The 24188-nt window shown below is 39.4% G+C and overlaps 1 protein-coding gene across 2 annotated transcripts in view; it reads left to right on the top strand.

Annotated features, from left to right (window-relative positions):
• Positions 1–21961: 21961 nt before the first annotated feature.
• MYBPC1 (myosin binding protein C, slow type) overlaps positions 21962–24188 on the top strand; it is a 75455-nt gene continuing 73228 nt past the window's right edge. For both annotated transcript variants that reach the window (XM_027881143.1, XM_027881144.1), the window contains exon 1: positions 21962–22080. In XM_027881143.1, coding sequence (XP_027736944.1) covers positions 22056–22080 — 25 coding nt within the window. In that variant the 5' untranslated portion in view covers positions 21962–22055. The remainder of the gene's footprint in view (positions 22081–24188) is intronic.

Raw genomic sequence — 24188 nt, 5'->3', positions numbered from 1 at the left:
GAACCAGGTAGAAGCAATGTCACCTTCACCACTTTACCTTGCATGTGACTTCAGTTGATCTTGACCCACAGCCAAGATAGTGAGTGTTAACTTTATGATTCAAGTTTTGGCATGCTGTAGTTGGGAATAAAAATGTAAGACTTCAGATTACACTTTGGCAAGGCCTGTAAAATTCAACACTAAACCCCTTTAAATCCTTTTGGTTAAAACTTCATTTTTTAAAGGTTAATGACCATTTAATCATCAGAATGAGTTGTTGTTGCAAATAAAGAGCATAAATTAGATCAAAGTAGATCACAGTAGAGCTATTAATATTCCTTTCATGCTCTTTGTATGCAATTTAAGCTTTAGCTTTAAAAGATGGGTTTACTCACACGGACAGAGGACTTGTTATGCTTTCCTGTTTAGGAGAAGATTTGAGATGCCAGCTAATTGAAGACTCCCACTTGTAGGGAGTTGAAAACTTTATCAGAAACCATTGTCCAGGGACATTGGTTCTATTGTACGTGCAGTACACAGGACAGATAAGATGCAAACAATGCTGCTTAATTTTGCCAAAGCTTTATTTCAGAGGTTTGCAGACACAAATATGTATGGTTAGGAAAGATTCCCCTTTTGGTATAAGGCAATTATGGTAGTGCTCTGTGTCCACAAACTAACGTACATTGCATTTCTATAAGGAACCTTAGGCTAATGTGTGCTCAGCTCAGTGTACTGTTGGAATTATTCTTAATGCCTTTCCCTTCATCCTTTTTGCTCCTCTCTGGTCATCTCCCACACTTTGGCCCTTTCCAGTCCCATGTTCCCATCACCCAATACTTGATAATGTTCTCTCTCTGCAGTCCTTCCAAAAGTTTCCTAGTCTCATTGTATACTAGCCTTCAATGGTATGGGTTCATGTTTGACATTGGATGGACCTAGAGAAAGTTTTAGCATGCCTTTGATCCAGAACAAGTCCATGTTTAGTGTGCTAGCAATGCTAACATATCAGCTTTTCACTTTTCCAGTAACTGCATCACATATCTGTGTGTAAGGTATACCTCATCTGTTTCCTCTTGCTAGACATGAATGTTTTATAGCTTTGTATAGAAATTTTTCAGCAATGAAAATAGAAACACTGATGTCAGTTCTTGATAAGTTACTCATATCAAATCACATCCCACTGGTAATCTGGCATAGCTTTCTTACAAAAGTATTATGTGAATGGATGCCCAAAATAACATTTGGTGTTATTAGGAGTATCAAGGTCTCATCTGTAATAACAATAACTACTGAAAATCCTGCAGGAATAAAACAGATGATGGTCTCTAAATAAATAAATAAAAAAAGTTTTCATTTCCTTGTGTGACATGACTTATTGAGATCGTTGCAACCTCATCATTAAATGTCACCACTGATAACATAAAGTTCAGAAAAAGTAATATTCATGAAAGTTGCAGACCTTTTATCCAGCAATAAAAATGATATAAAAATAATTTCACAAATACTGAGATAAAGATTGCATTACTTTCTCTCATAGTTCCTCTGTAAGTTTATCCTGAAAGCATTACTTCCACCACTTAAAATTCAGCACTTGCCACCACAGTACCAGGTAGATTAGCAAACAGGATTCAAACCAATTGTTAGGAAAAATTTTGGGAGTGTGAGGGAATGAAGCAAATAAAGTACATCTCTTGCGAGGGTACATATCCTTCAGCACTGCAGGTGTTTGTGATCAGGTTAGAAAAAAACAGGAATCCTATTATGGTAGGTGATTTTGCCTTAGGATAGGGGCTGCATGAAGCAGTCTTCTGAGATTTCCTCTAGCCCTATTTTTTCACAATTTTGTGTTATAGCATTTCCTATTGCAAATTTATATGAGTAATAAGTAATATTAAATAATAATTTCTGGATAGGAGCTGTCAATAATCATTGAAACCTGTAGGTGCAAGAGGATCAATGACAAAACTTATGAAAGGAATGAAATAAATTACCAGTTCAGCTTATTTAGTTAAAATTAAAATTAAATTAAATCCACCCAGTGGAAACTGAAATAAAATTCTGAGGAGACCATTAGAAACTTAGCGGTGCTTCTGTTTACATCTAAACACCCATTGATATATGTGTAATATACATACAACATGTGTACATATAGATAAGGATCTTTATTTGGGCTGGGTGTTAGGGCCTAACTGTATGAACACAGGTCCTGCGTGCTACCTTTGAGACTAACTTGTCAGGTCATAGCCTGGAGGAAAGAATATTTGGGTAATGTTGCTTCTGTCCTCAAAATATGCTAAGGCCGTGCTCTATTCATATGTGCAATACATGTGAGAGGAAGCTCTGTTAAATCTGGCAGGGCTCTAACTGCTGATGCACACTTGGGAATCAGCTGGGGATAAAGGTTCGGTCATTTGGAAAGGCATCACTAGACTCAAGCTAAGAAAGCATCCCAATTCTACTTGATTTTGAGAATTTAGGTTCCATCATTGGTCTCTGTAAGTGACAATATGCTGTGAATGAACGATTCTGCTGCTCAGAAATTATTAAGCAAGCCTTGGAAGAGAGAGGAAATGCAGCATACCTGTGTGGCTCACAATGTGTTCTTATTCAAGTGTTTGCAAGATTTTCTAGGAGGGGGGAAAACTTGACATTTTTTTGCCAGCTTACTATTGCTTTGGCTTCCCTCCCAATTACTGCAACAAAATCTCCACCCATGGAGAATTATTGAGTGTTGACCTCAGCATCTAGCCTGAACTATTGCTCTCAGTTTCGACTAAGTCACAAGTCCTGCTCTGAACGGCTAAGCAAAGAAGGCAATTGTATGTTCCCACCAGAGCAGACAGAACCAACTTTTCTTCGTGTTCTGTTGCATATGTTACAGCTGTGACAGCTACTCACACTGTTGTTCTGCAATAAATAAAAGACAGAGAGAATTACCCTGCAAACAGTTGCTCTATTCAACATACTCATGTCCGTGGAGAGTCATTAAAGCTAATTTTGCAAAGGATTGTCCTCAAGGAAGTAAAACTGGTGCTTGAAGCAGCCCAGGTGAATATTCTTCCAAGAAGAATCATTCTCAGAACTTTCTGTGGCTCTGCACAGTGTTCACAGAAGTGACTGCATAAATTTTGCAGTGCTAGCAGGGATTAAATTCTCTGTACCAGACACTGATAATTTTAGAACCTTATCCTTTGATTTTTTTTCCCCTTAGATCATAAAGTGCAAAGAAATTGATATGCAGCAGTTAGGCACAGAATTATGCCTGATCAGGCAGACTCTATGTATTAGATTTCTACATACAAATTCAAAATGATGACATTTCAAGGGGTTTTCTAGAATTTCCATAAGCTTTCTGTCTCTATCTGCTGTTCATGCTAGTAGAGACATGAGTAAATGCACAACAATGCTGTTCTCCTGAAATTTTGCCTGTGCTCCCATCCATCTAGCTGTTAGAGGTATCCAGAAATCCTAGAAAAACATATTCAGCTCTCAAAATCTACCTGTTCAAAATTATTATAGCAAATAGGTTGTGCCAGAGAAACTGCAGGTGTATGAGAAGCTCAGTTGTTCAGGAAGTCTTATTAAAATTTATTGGATCTCAACCAAATGCACGTGTAATTGCCTTGCATTGCTAGGAGGGAGAGAGCAAAGCAGAGCACAGCAGAGAGAATGGCAACCTCCCAGTGGCCTGCTGGCTTGCTTTGTGTGAGGCACAAAGCTGCACCACAGCAAATAGATAACACTTTGTTTGAGGAGACTGGGGAAGGGAAATTAGCCAGCCCATGGTTGAGCTATGGCAGCAGCTGAGGTAAGAACATTCCTTTTCAATTGAATTTTCCTGGCATGCAGTTTCGAATGCGTTCTCCCCTAGAACTGCAAGAAAAAAATCAAAATGGTTTTAATGTCTTCCAACATGAAAAAAACAGGAGACATTACCATGCCATTTCATTGCTTTATTGGCTTATAGAAAGAAAGAAGAATTTCTCTTGATCCCACACGAGAAGAACCATGTCTCTTTCTCATTTTGAATCCAAATCCCATGCACAAGGAAAAGGAAACCAAACTTGCTGTAGCTCTGTCCACGCACATATAGGGGCATACACATAATGCCCAATTTTACCAAGAAATGCTTTCCACCAAGCCCATCCCAGAAATAGTGGAGTGGAGGTGGTCTGTTCTGATGCAATTTTGAGTCACTTCAGTAATGGCATGGGTCTATTGCAATAAATAGTTTGGTGTGAACATAGTAAACTCATGGGTATATTTCAAGAGTAAATTGAGCACTGATTCCATCTCTTGAGACATGGAATATTGAGTTTCTCTTTTTTTTTCTAAGTTCTTCTAATTGTGCTCCTTCAGTGTTGCTCATCTCAGCAGCCTGTGGTCAGCATCTCAAACAAACCAATAAGGATGAAGGCATGTGTTTGTATGCAAGATGTGTATGAGAGAGAGTAAATAGGGGAGAGAAAAAGAAAGGGAGAAATAGTAAGAGAAAAAGAGAGAGAGAACAGGTGAAAGAGAAGGACGGAAGGAAGAAAGGAACTGAAAGAAATAAAAATGTTAAGTAGGAGGGTAGCTGTCTTCTACTATGCCTATCCCATGTTTATTTTCTGAATTATGTTGATCAAAATACATTTTGCCTTGTTATGAAGAAAATACGTGGGTAAAAAGATACACTTTAAAGAAGTACAAGGATATTCTCTAGCATGTGTGTAAATGCTTGCTTATTATTTTGTTGAATTCTTATCCAGGCGTTTTTTAAACTGTTTCCATATGGCACATGTCTTTTTTGCAAAAAAAGCACCCACGCAGATACCATATTAAAAAAGGCTCTCACATTTCTTTGGCATTGTCTCTTTCCCAAATCCTGCTTGGCTTTAAGCCAATAGGTCTGTCTGCTCTATCCAAGTAAAAATAGATGCTCCTCTCAGGTCTAGCTAATATTCTACCTGGAACTGAAGTCAGGCTGCCAGATCTAGAGTTACGCAGTTCTCTCTCTAGACTTTTTAAGGATTGCAATATTTCTGTTCTTTCACTTTGTTTTCCAACTTCTGGCTTTTATACAAGCTTAGGTTTTCTTCTGAACATGTGCAGAAGTGTCAGTGTTGCTAGAATAACCGTATGCCACCACCTCTTCAACAATAACCTAGGTTTCTTTTTTTTTTTGTTATTGTGCCCTCATAAGAATTAATTAATTCTAAACCTCTTGTTGCTGATATCCTGCTGCATCATTGCTCTCCTATGCTGTCTTCCTCTGCAATGTTAGAGTTTCCTTTTTTTTTCGCCCTCTCTCTATTTTTGATGTAACTGGACTAAGACTACAACTTTTGGGCACAGCTCTGAGAAACAGGTGGTAGATAAGCTGGGCTGGGGCAGGAGCGAGCTGACAGTCTGAGCTGGAGGAAAACCTCTGAGCGGGAGGATCCTTCTTGCATCACCCTTGCTTCTAGGAGTTACAGAGAAGAGGGGAAGTAATCTGTCACTAATCTGCCTTCTCATGCTAGCTTAGCCACTCTGCATGGAAGATAGTAGTGAGGGGACAGAGCCAGACATTGCCTGTCTTTTCCTTCCCAGCTCTGAGCTGGCCCTCTGGAAGGCTGATACCTGAATCCATGGTCCCAACTGCCCCTGTTGTGTGGAAAAGGCTTCTCAATTCTCTGTGCAGATATTTACTCTGGATTTGACAGTTAGATAAGTATCTAGTTATAGTTTAGATAAGTGACAAAGCTGCAGTGATTTTTCAAGTCTTGTCAGAGCCTCTTGGCTGGAGTTGTCATGAAACCTCTCATGAAATAAAAATATTGTGGGTTTGGCACAGTATGTGCTTATAGTTTCTAACAGGGAAACAGCTGCCCTTCCTCCAGAACTCTGGCCATAGCCATCAGTTGGGAATAAAGAGATAAACACAAACTAAAAAGATCTTTAAAATGGCATGCAGGAAAGGCAAGGGCTGTTGCAAAAGTCTGAACCCACTCCTGTTTTATCTGACTTTGGATATATCCTCTCTGATTTCCAAGAGCACAGTGACTACTATGCAAAGTAGCCCTTGCCTGCGGCTGCCCAGACAGCGGGTGTCTCCTGCCTTGCAATTCCAGGGATAGTATGAAAACTTCCATCGTGCCATCACCTTGACATCATCAGGAACAGCAACTGCTTGTTCTCCTTGTGATATATTACTCCAAAGCAACATAAATGTCAACTGGCTGCCTGCACATAATACACTGGGAGAAAACAGCATTGCTCTGAGTCTCCAATTGAGTTCTGGGCAAGTTGAAATGCTGGCAAAATTAAACAAAAATAGAATATTGCAATGTAAGTAACAGTCAAAATCAAAATAGGTTTTTATTTCTTGTGCCGTCTCCACTTTCACAATGCTGGGATGATTTTCCATACATTCTTATCTCTTGGTCCCAAGAAGTTGGGACGTTGCTTCTGTTGGCTCTGGTCATCAGCATAAAGCTGTATCCATTTGTCTCAGACCTCTGTCTGTTTTATAAGAAAATGATCCTCAACAAAAAATGAAATGCTGTTGCCTCCCCCACTGCAGAGGGTGTCTTGAGGCACTGTTTGGTTTTGAAGAAAATGGTTTATAAAAAAAGTAAGAGCCAGTCTCTGTATTCTTATCAAACATCAGAAAGGGAACCCAAGGTTTGGCTTGAATGATGGAATTCTCCTTGGCAGGAAAATGTATAAAATCACCGAAATTCGAAATTACATAGGAATTTTTCTGTGCTCCAACAAAGACTTATTATATTGCTGTAACACCTTCAACAATTTTGTAAAAGATGAGTTGCTTTTACAGAAAGATGTGTTTGATACTTCATAATTATCTTAGTTTGAAATTGCATAAATAATTATACATGAGAAATTCAGTTAATTTAAAGAGTACGCTTACAAAAACTCAAGTTTCAAAAGTTATCTGTTTTCTAGCTTTGACAGTAGACCTAATTTTTTTTCCCAGTTTCTGGCTGGGACAGTGGAAACAGATTCATGACTGTTCTCAGGACAGTACAGAAACAGTAGATTAGAGCTGAACCACCAGATATTCAGAGATTAAGTCTGCCCTGTCATGGCTGCAGTTTCAAGAAAACTATTTCAAGGATTGATTATAGTAGTCACAGTGACACAGAGCTCTGTACAGCCTGCAACCTCCACCCAAATATCTATCCAACCTCTTGTATGGTACCGTATCCTGTACTGTATTCCTGCCTGCCACAGCTAAATCTGGTACCACTACCCAGTTTAGATACAGGCAGGTATCCTTTAAATGGGTAGGTTTATGTGGCAGGACCTACAGTGCACTCATCACTATAGTACAATTTCTTGTATTTATGTTAGTTGACCTATTCTTGCAAGCCAAGTTTTTCACATGTTTACATGTTCACGGTGCTGATCTTGTGCACGGGACTCTTTTTAATAAAAGGAAGGAGTCGGCACTTTGCAGAGTTTGCATGTGCATATCTGTAAATTTGATTCATATGAAAAATTGTCACCACATGTAAAATGGAAATCTTAAAAATTCCAGGAATTACGCTGAAGTAAGAAGCATGGCCTGTTATTGCCCTCTTAAGAAAAGTAAAGGAAAAAATATTATACTCATGAAACACTCCCACTGCACAGAAAAATAAATTCAAGTAATGGCAAAGGATTAAGTTGTAAAGGTGTCTGCATTACACTATGTGTTATATTATGCTGTATTGTATTTTGCAGTTCTGTTATATTTTCTGTCTTAACTGTTTTTCTTGTCACCATGCAACAGGGTGTTAGTTTTTGTTTTGTAGTTATGGATTACTGTGCAATTGCTCAAAGTTGGGCAATTCTTGGGAATTGTGACCATAATGCATTGCAAGAGACTTCATTTTTTGTACTTTTCTTCTAATACCGTGGAGGCTGCATTTACCAGAATAATCTCGTAAGCACAGTTTTATCATAATGCTTCAAAGTAACTGCAAACCTCTGACAGCTGCAGCTGTTTTCAGACCCTGTAATGAAATGGAAGATGAGTCAGACTGACACTGTGCCAAGGGATACTGCCAGTGCAATACAACCTCCGTGATACCTCCAGTGAGGAAAGCAATGTCAGTGAAGAGGAGGTGTCTAGAAAGGTTGAGCCAAAATATGCCTCAGTGACAGACCTGAAGAAAGGAGCTACATCCCCCAGAAGGGAAGTTAGCAGATACAAACCTGTTCATCTGGGTTTGACACTATCAGCTTCACCAGCTGGATGGGCAAACTGCCTCTGCTACACAGTGATCGATCACAGGAGAACGTGCTTGAAGACGTGCAGGTCTGCTGGTAGCAGAATCAACAAGTCCAAAGAGCCCCATTGACTCAGAGATACATCCTTCAGTGCCTTCTCCCAGAAGCTTCATTGCATGCAATGTTGTAAAATAGAAACAGGAGTAGACTGGAATAGTGAGACAAATGAACAGCATTAAAGTGGGGGACTACACACACAGGGTAGCAAATTCTAAGATAGAGGTTTTTTACTTTAACAAAAAAGAGACAGAAAAGAGAAGGTAAAAAGTGTAAAAAGGAACTATGATAGATTCAATCAATAACAGAACAGCATATAGGGAATTGAACTCATGAAAATCTAAAGACACAGTCCTGTAATCTTTGCTATAGTGAAAATATTAGAAAACTATGAGGTTTTTGAAAAATATAGCTCAGTTCTTAGCATTATAAGTTTTTATCAAATGGTGTGTGCAGCCTGCTAAGCAACTCAATAATGTAATCTGAGATACATATGCAAATGTCCAAAGGGCATCCCAGATAGGGATTCCTATAAACTTAGATATTAAGTTGTTATTAAGGAGGAGAGAGAGCACATTTTGATCCCCCAATCATCTCTAGCAAGCATACTTTGCTCTTTGATATGCTCTCAGTTGCTGAGTAAGTAAAATAGTACTTGGTGTGAGTTTGCTGGCTCCTGGTAGCACCATTTACTAAATAGTGACAAAATCAAGGGCTAGTATTATTTACAGTAGACCTTTCCTCAGTAAGTTAGTCAGTTTTTCCATCCAAAATGCTAAGGGCAGGAAGGTTAATTTAGTGTCTAGGACAGGATTAGAAGCCAGCTTTATAAAAATACAAGAAAGCTGCATTATATCAGAGCCCAGTTAGTCTGCAGTGTTTGCTAGAATGAGATCCAACAGACAGAGGGTTAAAATTTTGTTTAAGTCAATGTCTGGGTAACTGGGCAGCTGGATGTTCCTTAATATCTGGAAAGATGATGGCTGATAGACACTTTTTTTTTTTTTTTAACTTGTGTAACAGTGGGTGACACTATTTAGACTTCTGAAAAATGGGCACCTTCAGAGACAGCTTAATTTGTTTTGTCAAAACTTCTTCCTGTGCAAGAATCAATAGCTGACCCCCTTTGCCCTTCTTCCTGCAAGTGCTGGGAAATCACATCCTTACCTGGAGGGTAGAAGAGTTTCTTTGGAGTATGACGGATTTTTGCATTCTCTTTGAATTCCCAGACGGCCTTTTCATACATTCCCACCAGCAGTTGCATCAAGGAACACCACTAGGTTCAGTGGGATAAGTACTTGGGGAGAAGCACACCTCTGTGCAAATATATTTGTTCCTACACCATAACTGTGTGAATGAGCATGGCTAATCAAACATTTTGTTTGGCAAAATTGTGGCTTACACCAAAGCTATTTCAGTTATTCAGTTATTCATGTCATCTTCAGACTAAATATCCCCTTTATGCTTTAACCTCATTTTGTAACTCAAGAAAGGTTTATCAATAGAATCACTCCATTCTTTGGTACTTTATATCACTTTGAATCTTTTCACTGCTTTCTCCTTTTTCATCATGCCAAACTGCATTTCATCTTCTCACTTTTCCAACCCCTGAAGGTGCCATAGTCCAGACTTAGCTTTCTTTGCTTGCATCTCTTTCATCCTACCTATCACAACATTTTCTTTCTCTTTTTCTGGAATGTCTTATAGAAACTGAATTACATCTTAGTTGTAGTTCAAAAGTCTTTCATCCTCTTGTTTAAAATATTCTCCAAGTTCTTATTGTCCTGAAAAGACTAACTCCCTCTGAATTACGACTCTGTGCCAGTAGGCATCTTATAGATATCTGCCTGTCAGGACAAAGACTGTCATTCTGAGATTTATACAACTCCCAGATGAGGACAAAATTGACCTGTGTGGTGTTCCACAGACCTGCATGGCAACAAGGAGAAGGTAGGTAGGATTTTAACTTTCTAATCTGTTGTATATGTTGCTCAGTTCCTGAGGATACCATGTCTACTCCAGCTCCTGGTCTAATGGCTTTCAGTGATGAGAAAGCCAGAGGCCAACTTTTCCCAGCTGATGATTTTCATTATCACCGGCAAATGGACATGGAGATTTTCACCCATTTTACTCAGTTCTTTAGGTATGAACACTACCCTGGCTTCTTCAAGGGGACGATAGAGGATGGGTTTAGAAATTCTGCTCTGCATATTCATTATTATGTAGTATTAACTCCATTGGCATATCTGCTCATTTTCAGTACAATAAAACTAGGATTTTAAAAACTAGGAACCTGAATTTGGGTTCTTAAGCCTATATTTAGATGACTGTGACAAACTGTGACAGTGTTGTAAAGAATGCAGCTGCTCCTCATGACAGTTTAGGGCTTCTGAAATCTAGACTAAAATTTGAATATTGGGTTTGGTAGCCACCTTTAAATTCTGTATTTTTTTATTATTTTTTTTAAACCGAACAGAAGCATATTCAGAAAATGATGTGACATTCACTAATGTGACATTTATCCTTGTTCATAATGTTTAATGTCAAGGGAAAATGATAGTGCTACACAGAACATACTGACTGATACTTTTGACATTGCAGAAATCTGATAGTTTGGTTTTTTTCCTCTATTTTTATAGTTCTCTGCAGCTTGATCCTTGGCAAAAGCATACGACAGACAACAATTTGCAGAACATGAACAGAGGAAACAGGAGAGGGGGAGAGATTTGAGACAGGAGATAGGACTGAGCAGGAATAACAGTCTCTTTTGGAATACATTGGGAGTCCTTTGACATGTTAGCTAGATGGTTGCTGGTGAAACAAGCATAAGGGTTTAAGAAGAGGTCATTTTCAGGTAGCCCCAAATGCCTAAGACAGCCTGAGAATATGAAACAACCTGAGAGTTCTCCTGGTCTGCTTTAGTGTGCAGTTAACACCCCTAGCTGGAATCAGTGCTGAAGCCAAGGGAGGGTGAGAAGAAACCAGCTGAGATGACAGTAACTGCTTAAACTGCTACCCCATACCTGTGAGAAGGCAGTAGAGGAGGGAGTCTTGAGCACTGTCCAGCTGAATTGGTCAAAATGCCCATAGTAAAGGTTTGCTGTATGACTCATGAGGAAGAAGCATTCCAAGTGGGACCGTGGCTGGTTCTTTCTGGGCAGGGCAAGGGATGGACTGACACCACCTGCCTGAGAAAGTTATATAATAAAGCATTTTCAACCATAAAAATAATCAGTTTACTGCTGATATTTTTCAAGCCACAAGAACAGGTTTTTTTAAATTTAGCACTTGAAAGAAAAAAAAGGTTGTCATGCTTGTTAAGGTACCAGTAGATAGCACAGTCTTCCTGCTTATGCAGTCAATATTCAGGCAAAATCCTGTGGAAGCAATCCCACAAGAGTTACTGAACTAGTAACAAGAAAGCAGTGATGGCATAGTGCACAATTGCTGTTCAGCCCTGTTTGGGCTTCTCATATGTTTGTATTGTTATGGTTCCAGACTGCTAATACCCTAAGCCTCAGGCTCTAACTTGAGCCGGAAGGATTTATTTTTGGAAGAGGGATTTTTCCCATAGAAGAGTGCCTGCAATACCAACCTTTTCTTTTTTTTTTTTTTTTAATAAACCAAACAAATTATTTTTTTAAAAATGGCCCAAAACATCATTGTACCATTGAGATAGGAATAGTTAGAACCCAGGAGGTGGAGAAGAGATGGAGTTGAACGGCTCATGTATGAACAGATGAAAGACTTTGGCTCACACACAGTTCTGTGGGGTGCACCACCACTGTAAGGCTGAAACACCAAACTGAGCTGATCTACTGTGGCCACTCAGGGAGAAGCTGCACAAGCACTGGGGTTTGGTACACGAGGCAGCTTTGAGGAGCCGGTGGGAGAGGGGAAGGGCACATGAGATGGCTTACTTTTGGACATCCAATATATTACTGAAGTTATGAGCCTAAAAATCTCTCATGATCATTAATTCTTGTGAAAGATGCATTGAGAAGGGCCCTCTGGAAATCTGTGCTGGAGCACTGACATATGGGCTGGTCACTGTAAGGGGCATCACCATTGAATTCCAGAATATGCAATACCTTATCCTAAAATTCACTTCTTCATTGCCATGTAAGCCTCATTTGATAAGGGCTTAGTTTAGCTCCCTGAAGATAGATGCCTAGTGCCATCAGAGTTATCTGTAGTTACTTAATCATATGAAAGAGATGGATTTGACACCAGACTTGGTGCAGGGAAAATGGGAGGCCATGGTGGACATGGGAGGGCACTCTCACATGGCTGTACATGATCATGTTCAAGTAACTGAACTGAGACCTCTGACTAAAACTCCACTGACTGCCTGGCTGGGAAAAATGAGTTCAGATGCAGAAGCTTGCATTGCACTCACTAAAACTGAAGCACAAAGAATGTCACCCCAAAAGTCAAAAGAAGTGTCTGTTCTGAACGTCATATGTGCAGCCCAGGGCAAAAGTGAAATATATCCCCTTGGGGTTTCTCTTCCAAGTTTCAAAGATCAAGAAAGCAGCACATACCTCAGACAGACTAGGAGCCGAGGGAAAAGACTAAGAACCAGATCTCTGGGCTCCTGTTCTTTGATGTTCTCCTGTGGATCTTCAAATACCATGACTTGTCTTTGTTATTCCTTTATATATAAAATATTCTATCTAGCCTATTTTAACCAGGCTGTTTGTGGTGTTTAATTAATGCAGTAAGTCCATGTTAACTATTCTAACAGGGTTTTTTAATATTTAATCTTAACAATTCATGTAACTTTTTGAGACACGGCCTACCTTTAAAATTAGTGCTGGATGATCTCCAAGAACTTCAAGTCAGAATATTCTACACACAGGGTTTTCCCCAAGGAAATCTCCTCATAACTCATTTAAAAGATACCATTAACATCCAGCCCACTGCTGACTCAAAGTGGACAGGGGTCACAAGGACTCTGGAAATACTAGCACGAACAGGCTGTCCATATTAAAGCCAGTAGGTGTTCATAAATGAAGCTAAGGTCTTGCCACCACATTGCTGTCATTCAGCCATATCAAGTATGTTACATAAAAGATGAACACTTCTTAGAGCAGAAAGGGGGTATGTCCTTCCTTTTGTCACATAATGGACATAGGAAGAAGGTACATCATCACCATCTGTCAAGGTCAGGGGGAACCACAAAGTTACAAGGGTTCATAGAGCAAGTGATGAAAACTGAATAAACCTCCCTTCTTAATGAGAAGGTGGAGGCCTCCATCAAGGCAGATTCACAGCTAATTATTGCAGGTTTGCCCTGTGCTCCCAGTGGATGGTCCTGTCTTTTCAGTCATGTCCCCTGCAGGCCCTGTTCACTGTCCTCAGTGAATCAATGGGACCCCTGAGGTTTGAAAGGAATTTGACTTTTTTCATCCCATATAAAGGAAAAAAGATTTGGTTAAATTAAAGAAAATCTCTCCATACAACAGATGTTTTTTGAATTAAGAGATCGATATGCAGTAATTCACACGTATCTCAAATATCTTCCAGAATGGGAAGTGGATGTTTATAAACTGTGGACCTCCGACACAACGAGAGTATAATTTCCTGTTAAACCTAACACTATGTGTGTGTAGGTTGCAGCTAAGAGAGACAGTCCCACTCCCTTGCCGTGTGTTCCCTTTGCCTCACATCCAGCAATCACAGGGCTGATAGAGGGCATTGCTTCAGCCAGCTCAGCCACCAGAAATAGTGTATCTCCTGCTCCAAAAGAGTAAGATACACTCAGATCAGTAAGCTGAACTGACTCATCCTGCATAGGGCCGGCACAAGTAAGGGAACAAGGCCTCCTGGCTGAGGAAAGAGGAAGAGAGAAGGGAGGGGAGAATGGACCAATCCTGACAGAGGCAGTCCACAGCAGCACTGGATTGCGTGTCTCAGGAACTATACAATTAATATGCCAAACAAATTAGCCTAGTGTTATAATTATACTGCAGCTATGCTGTATATATATGGTATAATTATACTGCAGTTATGCTAAGAACAAATGATTTAATAGATAAAAGATAATACCATCTCCAGTACTTGACACCTTTTATTCCATCTCTTCATATCCAGCAGTATCTTTTAGTCATTGTAAATAGTGATAACATATCGTAATAGCAGCTAAGATTAAGGTTCCACTCTGCAAACCAGTACAGATGCACTCTCCACAGGTTCACTAAGGAAGCAAAGATGATGATAGCTGTAGGGTAAGAGAATGGGCTATCAACCCCAATTTACAAAGAGAGAACTTTGGTATGTCCTGGCTAAGGAAGCTGCCTAAGATGATGTGTGTGAACTCCTTTGGATACCTGGGAATTGAATGCATTTCTGTTAAACACCTCCATAGGATTATTATAATGAGAGGGTAACCTTAGATGGCGATAATCTGAACGGAAATGGCCACTTTCACAATATTTTCAGGCTATCAAATAGTTAATTTCAGTTTTCAGCCCCTTCATGTTTGGATTTGGATGGTTTTCTTTGAATGTTAATGGACTTTGACACTTAGATTTATATAATTTATTTTGTGTTTTTTAAATACTCGTCTACCTCAGTGAAGTATTGAAACTTGTAAGACTACAATATTTAAAATTCTAAAGGACACAAAATAAGGACTTATAATATCAATTTATTTCTAGTACTTCCATTTGGAGGCCCTGTACAAGTAATTCCCATAATACAGAGGTTGTGCATCTTTGGGTATGAGGTACCTGCAGCATCCTGAAACTGGAACATGTTGCTTGTAACCAGTAGGGAAACAGACTCAGAAAAAAGAATTTGGGAAGATCTGTGCTATTGTTGGGGTAGTTATGGATTTCAGGAATTTTCAGGGCTGAATTTGTACAGCCATGTTTTTGAAATTTTGCAGACTGCTAATAAGAGAGATCAAATGAACTGAAAGTAATTTAAAATGAATCCACCAACCTCAATGGTGAAATTCTATATTCACATCAGAAAAAAAACAACAGCAACAAAAAATGCAGTTCTCAGAAAGAACTCAAGATTAGAGCTCTCTGTTTATGATGATGAAGGGACATTTTTCTCATCCCAGGCCTCACTGTCCAGTGGTGGTGACACAGCACCAGTGTGACACACCATAATCTGCTGGGTCAAATCAAATGCTCTTTTTAAGCTGCTGAGGTAAATTTCCCATACTTAATGAAGGGGTCAAATCAGGTCCAAAGAAACCTCTGCTTTATATCCTGCATTAGGCATTCACAAACAGATTCCAGTACAATGGAGCATGTAAACCCAGCATGGGTCTTGCTTACCTAGGCATAGCTCAGGTGAGGAGCTGCTCCCAGCTTCACCTGCAGAAGTAAGAACAACAACCTGAGCTACAATGTCTCTCTCCTCTCCTGTCTGTAAGGTTGTCTTTCACATTTCCTCCTAAAAACAGAGCAAAACAAACCCTGGCTCTCTTAAAGCGCAGTGGCAAAGTTCACTTTTCCTTTCTTAGCAACCCTCATCTTAACTTTTTCTGAGTGATCCAGCCAAGCAGTTGACACAAAGAAGCTGCTCTCCTTCCTCCTCCTGCTGTTTTGCCTGCTGCCCTGACCTAGGGATTGGCTCTTGACTTTGGTGCTGAGTGCCTCAGTGCACTGGAATTTACTGCCAGAAAGGAAACACTCTGACTGCTATAGGACACCATGGGGCTTGTGTTGCTTACACAGTAATGTCACCCTTTGGGTCATTGTAAGGCAGAAGGTAAAGCTGAGAAGTGGTGTTTATCTGTCAACGACATCTTGTACATGCCTTGAAGTGTCTCCAAGCCGACTGCCTTGGAAAAAAAAAGCAATGTGGGCTTTAAAGTTTAATCTTCCCTCGTCTTGCTAGATAGAGTAAGACCCCATTTGTGGATGCTACATCAATACAGAAAGTATTTCTCATCAATTCTCAGCAAAGGTCATGTGTCATTTACATGGCTGAAAAGTAGAGCGTGTGACAGGGCAGGAAAGGTTTTTTCTTCCTGGCAGGTCTACACTGCAAGGCTGTGATTAAATTAAGCTGTACAGGTAAATCCAGGTGTCTCTCATCAACACTAACAAGTTCAGCAAAGATGTCAGACAGAAAGGACTGCCTTCACAAATTAGATGGAGATTTTAAAAGTAACAAATATCCCAATACAAAACATTCTTCCCTTGCAAAAATAGAAGTTCTGCATTTTTTGTTTGTACATTTTTAGCTTTCCACTTGCCAGCATGATAAAAATTCAAATCATGGATTTGTTATTTTCACTGGTAAAAAAGAAAAAATTGCTCTGCAGATTATCAGTGACATCAAATACCACTGACAATAATAAATAAATTCACCAGAGTCTATAATGTTCTATTTTCATGAGACTATGTGGTAAAGGCAGAATCTGAGCATAAAATCTCATCACTATGATGCAATTCTGTTGTGGACATGGAGTGTTAAGAAAACTTTCCTTTCTGACCATTGAGGAGCCACTCTGGCAGTCACACCTCACTATCTGAGCTGGGACCATGTCAGCAGCAGGTCGGTCCAGTGAGTGACAAGTATCTTGCTTGACTCCCTACACACACCAGCCTCACACAGTCAGACAAGGTTTCCTCACCAGATTGACCCCAGGTTTCCCATAGTAGAGTCTCAGATGTCTGGATCCTTAAAATAATTTAATCAGGATACAATAAAATAACAGCTTGAGCTGGATGCCTCCAAGGAGGGACACAAACTAAGGATTCCCTCAGATCACAGTCTAAGCCTGTGAAAGTCTGTGGTCCTCCAGCTGAGTCCTTTCCTCCTTCTGTGTCTCTGGGTCTGGTCACCTGGCTGGGACCACAGGTCCCCATGCCCTTTGTTAGGTAAAGGGTCAGTGCCAGGTTACAGCCTCTTGCCTTGGGTTCCTGCCAACCAGAGCTCAACCTGCAGCTGGCACTGCAGCTGCACACAGACCTACCTGCACTAAATGTATTCTAAGCATGGAGAACAGGCTTTTCAGGCCTAATGGGAGAGGATGTCGGACTTGGATGGGGCTTGGGCACTGTCAAACCTCATTCCAGTGTCCTCCTGAAGAAGCATATTTATGTGTTCCTCTTGATGGGAGAGGAAACTCCATGAGCTATTGCTTCTTATCCTTTATCCTTCATTCTTGGGCTCTGTAAATAACTATTTCCTGAAGGCTCCAAAGCTCCAAATATTAAGGCTGGTGGAAAATTGTTTTCTAAGACCCCAAAACTCTGCATCGTTTATTAAGAACAAAACCAAGATGCTGTTTATTTTTTTAACATAAACACATAGGCACATTAGCATTTTGGGCGCTATTTCCAGATTTTTTTCTGTGCAGACTGGGAATCCTTTCCTATTCTCATCTAAACAGATCATTTCTGCCCTGTATTATTATCGCAGTTGATCAGCTTTTCTCAGTATTGATGAAACTTTTCAGTGAGAAAATTTTAAATAGAGCATCTCAAGCTAGAAGGGATCCATAAGGATCACAAAGTCCAATCCCCTCCTCCTCATAGGACTACCTAAAACTAAGACATATGATTAACATTTGTTTAAATACTTTGGTTAAAAACTTGTCTCTGAGGTCTGCTGGGAGTGTCCTGATCTTTTGGCTTGGTGACAAGATGAAGATTTTTCTCTGGCAACAAACAGACAATTACTTTAGACTGAAGTAAGTGAGAGACTTCAGTCCTTGAAATAGCAGCAAATATGAAGCTATTGATGCAGATCTAGCAGCTGCAAGTGCAAATAAGGGCTTTGGATGTTTAACCAATGGAATTTATTAAAAACAGATGAGAGAATGATTTAATTATCCAACGCCTTGATTAGCCGCTGTTTGGAAACTGCTCAAGGAGTTGAACAGAGTTTAAATAGGATAGTCATGCTTTGGAAACAGACCATAGAAAATTAATTGGGGCAGGCATGGAAGGAAAGGCTCAGAGAGCTTCACATTTTTGGCCTCTGAGGTGGTGGAAGAAGAGGGCTTGTGGTGGTACACAAAAGCCATGCTGTGATGAAGGCAAATTTTGTTCATAAGACGTTCACATTATGGAAAGGATAAAATACAAGGTCACAAACCAGTGTGTTGAAGGAGAATATCAAGTTATGAGAAGGGCTGTTTCCATCCAGAGACATGAGGCAGCCTGTGCAAATAGGGGTGCTTTAGCAATAGGATAAGTTAATGAAAGGATGATTGGGAATGGCACAGCGTTTAGTTCTATCTACTGAAGTTCAGGAGGTCAGCTAGAAACAAGGTGTAGCTCAGCTCTCTCTACTTCACAGTTTCTGTGAAAGGTTTGGCTCAGTCATTTGGCAAGTAGGCTGGCAGCTGAGTCCAGAGATGGTTCATGGCCCTTTCACTCACTCAGAAGTCAGCACAGAGGAGCTAATAGCTTCTTCTGGTTCAGCTCCTTCCCAAGATAAGCTGCAGTGATCTCCATGTACAGGGAAGTTGAGTGGTCTCCATGTACAGGGAAGCAGAGCAGGACTGCAGAAAAATATGGTTAAAAATTTAAACTTCATAGAATGAATAGATAAATGCATTTATTAACAGAAAGTGTACACCTTTATTAAGAAAGGTTAATAACCTATATAAAGGTTGGGTATACAGCTTGGGTGGATGTATAATTTTAAGTATGTTTAGACATCTCTATGATCCAAGAACTGTAAGACTAGAGATGACCATCTGGAATTTCTTTCTTCACAGTTTTTTTCTTCTTCTTCTTTAGGCAGTCTTAAAACAATTTGGACAATTATTGGACAAAATAAATTCTTCTTTTCTACACAGTGATCAGGCAACCTTGATGACTACCGTGCATTCTGCATATGTGGAAAAGAAGTATAAGAATGAGAGTCCCAATAGTACTGAAGCACTAATTGTTACAACCCAAGCAAGATGGGAGTCAGCATTGTGACAATATTTGTGCAAGGAGAAAAATAAACTAATGTGACTAGGTTGTTTTGATTGGAGTATGGAGTATCTGTAGGTGCTTAAGGCATGAACTCAGCTGGGAATTAGACTGAAACAAATATAAAGTGGATTACTTTCTTAGGAAATAAACTACTTTGCCTATCGATTCTGGTGCTAAGGTATGCTGAGATATCACAGTCTAAATCTAATCCAGTGGCACATTCTATTAAAAATTACATTACAGGAAAGTTGCAACACAGGAATGTTTTATCAGAGTAAAAGTGAACACGACATGAAATGCAATGAATTATACAAGTATAAAGTAAGGGTTGAAAAGAGTGAAAACCTGAGCTAGTTTTCATATGGCTACTACTCCACTATTTATTTTGTGCAGCTGAAGAGCCTTTTGTTTGCGCTCGCAGATGACCCTTATAAAACAGAGACCTCAAGAAGAGTAAATCTTTCAACTGCCTACAAAAGCAACTATAGTATTTCATGATTTTTTTTCTAACCACAACCTATCTTCATCCCTTGCTGCCTAGCAGAGGTTATAGAGACAATTTAAGTTTTCTGACTATGTCTATATCTGTAAATAAAGCAGGGCTAGGGCAGGGGTTCCAATGTTGTCCTGTGATAGTAGTCCTGGGGGATGATTAGCATGCTCCCTGGTAATATTTTGGCTTGGGCCAACTAGCATTCTTCCACCTATGCCTAAGCACAACTCAGGCACATGCCAGCAACCATTCCCTGTATATGTTTTGACTGCAGTCTCACAGTTTATGGGTGGTGAAGGAGTTTTGCTGTGCGGATGAGAACCATGTACTTTCACTTGGCCTCTGGTTCCAGTGAATGGTCTCAGTACTGGTTTATTTAGCAGTATAAAGGTTGACTACGAATGAGATTCTGTCTTCCTGAATATCCTTCTTCCTCTTACTGTAAAGGAAGCCCTTTAGGCTGTAAGGATAAGCAACTGTTGATGCTCTCCAGCATGGTGTTTCCTTAGTGGCTCTTTTGTAAGGGCTTTGCATTCCACCCATCATGTGCCAAGAGGTGCTGAGAACTATGCCTCTGGAGATCCCTGTTAATACAAACAGGATTAAATATGGTCACACTCCAGTAGTGATGGGTTAGAGAGGACCTCCATTGCAAGCTTACAGTGAGAAAGAGTTGATGGCAGGTGCTTATCCAAGTAGAAGAAATGGGAACAAGAAAAAGTGATCTCTGCAATGTTATTGAGTCTGTTCATGCACTGATTCCCCACTGCTACCCTACTGCCACCTCACACAGAGGGGAAAAAATCCCCAGCTACTTTTTCAGGGCAGTGCTCTTTGTTTTTCGAAGATGGGAATTATTGCAGTGATATAAGGAGATTTACCTAGATCGTGATATGAAAGAAGGAAGGAAATAGTGTTAATATTCCTTGTTTAAGTTCATGCAGACAGAGGTCTTGCCTTTTCTCTGTATTCTACAGGCACTGTAAAAAATACTGTATTTAACTAAATCAGTCAAATAATAAACACCACAATGAGCACAGCAGAAAAATGTCAGATGGTGGTCTGGTCTCTTCAAAAAAAGAAGGAATGAAATGCCCATCCTTCATAAGATATCTGTAAAATGGCTAAATAGATAGGAAACAATGTATTGCAGAGGAAACCAGCATGTGTTGGCTACAGAATAACCAGACACGACTGCTCTTACATCTCCAACTTTTATTCAAAGATGTAAGATATGTTTTCCATAACATTTGCATGTATTCATACACGGAGAAGTCTTTCTAGTAGTTTAGTTCTTATTGATATGTGCTAATGATATGAACATGTGTTTCAATAGCGTGAAACCTTAAAGGACCACTTCATCTATTGTGCTACAGTCACAACCATTTTGTTCCAAAATCCTAAAAGAGTGTAAGAAAGTGAATTCCAGTACCCTCTGATTAACTTGACCTGCATTTCTATTGCCTACATGCTCAGAGTCTAAGTGGGAGTTTAAGAGGAGGGCAACCCAGTGGCTTAGTTGAGTGGCTCTGTGCGTGTGCTACAGATAGGATTTCCATTCCTTCTGTCTGGTTTCCTGGCTTGGCAAAGGCAAGCAGTGTTGGATCTCCTGGATGAGTGGAAAAGAGAGTATCTCAACTCTCAACAGTGATCTCTCCAGTTAATGAGATAGTCCTGCTGAAAGGAACATTATAGTGCCTACCAAAACTGAAATGAGGGTGGCTACAGGGAAAGGACCCAAGAAAGTGTAGTAAGTGCAAACAGAATGGAGATACGGAGGTTCTTCACTGCTGCAAACAGTTTTTTCTTTGTTAATCCTTTTTTCTTCATTAATACTGAAAAGTACTTCTTCCTTTGTCTTTACACACAACTCTCTCTTAAAGGAATAAAATGAGGTATCACTGAAGGCATACTGTCTGTAACTATTTGTCACTTTTATGTTGCGGAAAAAGGCACAAATGTATACAGGCATTTCCCATAAGTTCCCATAAGCAGGCAGGAGGGGCTCTTTAATAGCATGGCAGTCACTTTTTCAACCTCTATCTGCGTGTGTATACGTGTCTGCATGTTGCAGAGAGGACACAGAGAGCAAGCTGTGCAGCTGAATTTAGAAAGTTATAGATGTTCTCATCAGCCCCATGCAATGCAGCAGAGATTCCTTCCAAAAGCCAAGGGAGCAGAGGCTGCAGACAACAGATGTGAGAGGGTTTCCCATAACTGTCAATTTTCAAAGTGTTTGCATTGAAAAGAGAGGAGGTGCTATTTTGATTGATATTTCAGCCGCGGTATATAAAGCAGAGGAATTCTTCTTACCCTCTGCTTGTCATACTGATCTGCATACTCTCTCAGCTGGACTTGGGGCTACTACTTACTGCATCTGAAAGGCTGAAACTCACTGGGAATAAAGAATTCTTGTAACAATGCCGGAACCCACCAAGAAAGACGGTAAGCATAACAAACCTTACCTGAATGTTTCTTAATTACAGCAATTCTGAGTACACACACACGCACACAAAACATCTTGTAGACCATCTTGCTTATATCAGCCACAAATAATATCTAAGAACAATAGCTGTGTAACATCATTATATCATTAGATATCACTGATACTTTTAAACTAAGAAATTACTTTCAGGCAGGGGTATAGCACGAAACCATTTTAGGCAAGAAACAATGACTTTGAATGGATATTGAGAAACTACTTTATTGGGCAAATGCTGTGGTTTTTTAAGGACTGCAGGATTTCCACAGTGCAACTTGTGGTTTCTCTATTCTAAGCTAACTAGACTCTGGAAAAGAGGGAATAAACATTTCTTATGGTTTCAAAAGCCAGGACATCATTGATATGTTTTTCATACAGCTCTTTATTAGTTATTGAATGGAAAGGATGTGTTAAAGTTCTGATGAAAATACATTCTAGACATCAAATGCATAAGTGAAGAATGTAATAAGTTTTTCTGTACAGGTTGAACTGGAAAGATTCAGTTTGCCACAATACAGAAGTTATTATTTTATGTTTCAGAAGGGTAGTTAAAGGCACTAATATTGGCTGTTTTTGTGATGCTATTAAGTTCATAGTAGAGAAACTGAGTATATAGTCTGCTAGTGAGTTACAGAATTGTACACTGGATGCTGCACAAAAAGGTGCAAAGTGGTCAGAGTCTATTAATTAATAACCTTTTGAAAGCTAGAATTTACTTTTCTACCATTTTGAAAATGTAAACTAAATAAGCTTCTTCTATTTGCTTTACTTCTATCACCCTTCCTTTATTTTTCTTTCAAGTTTAGATGTTTTGGTAAGAATTTTTGGAGATTTATTTTAACATTGACTATCTAAATATCTTTTGTGAAAGCCATGAATGTACAGACTGTATATGCTTTGCAAATATTGGCAAATGAAAGGTACAAAGACAGGTTCTCTAATGCATTCCCAAATGCAAAACTGAATTTTATCCTTAAGGTAATCTTGTGAAAAGAATAGACTAGACTTTATTTCCCATTAATTCTGAAAGATCTGCTAGGCCCGTGTCTGTAGTTTGAGGAAGTACATTGGATTTAACACTGACCTATCAATAACATTTGGATGATTTTAAAAGTATTTTTAAAATATTTTCTGGTTTTGTGGAAGGCAAGAGCAGAGCAACTGTCAGGAACATTACTCACCTTTCGGCACCTTCTTTGGTTGGGGACATATGAAAACTAAACTTTTTGCACGACTGAGTCTTAAGCAAGTAGTGTTGACAGACCAGTGTGATCACTTTACTTACTGGCCCTCCTTAGTGCTCGAGGACAATGATAGATGAAGTATCCTTCTGAAAATAGCTACACCAAGTGCACGTATTAATACAAGAGCCTAATCCTCTATATCAAACCTAGAGCCAAGCCCCTTCTAGAGTGTCTTATTTGTAATTCAAATTATTTACACATGTATTAAGTGTCCTTTTTATTTGATCTGTTATTTGACTGGATATTACACACTTTAATCAGAATGCATTCTCTGGCTGCCAACTCAAAGAAAAAAAATCCACTAAAATATTTATGCACTTTCAAAAGATATGTGCTTTGAAGAAAATTAGTTTGGAGACTCATGTTTATTATTCTGTTTAAAATTAGATTGTTTCAAAGATGTTCTTACAATGCAGTGATTACCAATGCAGCTCTGTGTTTGTGTTACAAAACTAAGTTTAGCAACTCCAAACAACACTGATGGTGGAAGAAATGCGGTTTTTGATGAGTCAATATTCAGGACCTAAAAATACTGAATTATTCTCTCTTGATAGAGCTAGAATTCACAAGAAGTAATGAGCTCTGGAGAAGTGATACAATTGGGTTGTACGCTGGTTGCTCCTTATTGCACCCAGTTTATTTGCAGCCAGTAGATCAGTGGAGTAACAGGTTTATTTTATGGTACTTAAGAGATTAGTTGATTCCTAAAGATTTTTTGTTGATCAAGAACTCACCTGAGCTGGTGGCAGTACTTGTAAAGTAAGTATAGCAGGAGGATTTGGTTCCAATAATAATGCAACACCACTGCTACTACTCATATTAGCTCT

This window comes from Empidonax traillii, unplaced genomic scaffold (genome assembly GCF_003031625.1).
Source record: "Empidonax traillii isolate 1590-97213 ecotype Southwest subspecies unplaced genomic scaffold, ASM303162v1 scaffold84:size2688230, whole genome shotgun sequence".
In the NCBI taxonomy this organism is placed as follows: Eukaryota; Metazoa; Chordata; class Aves; order Passeriformes; family Tyrannidae; genus Empidonax; species Empidonax traillii.
This window is presented reverse-complemented; position numbering and strand designations above follow the sequence as displayed.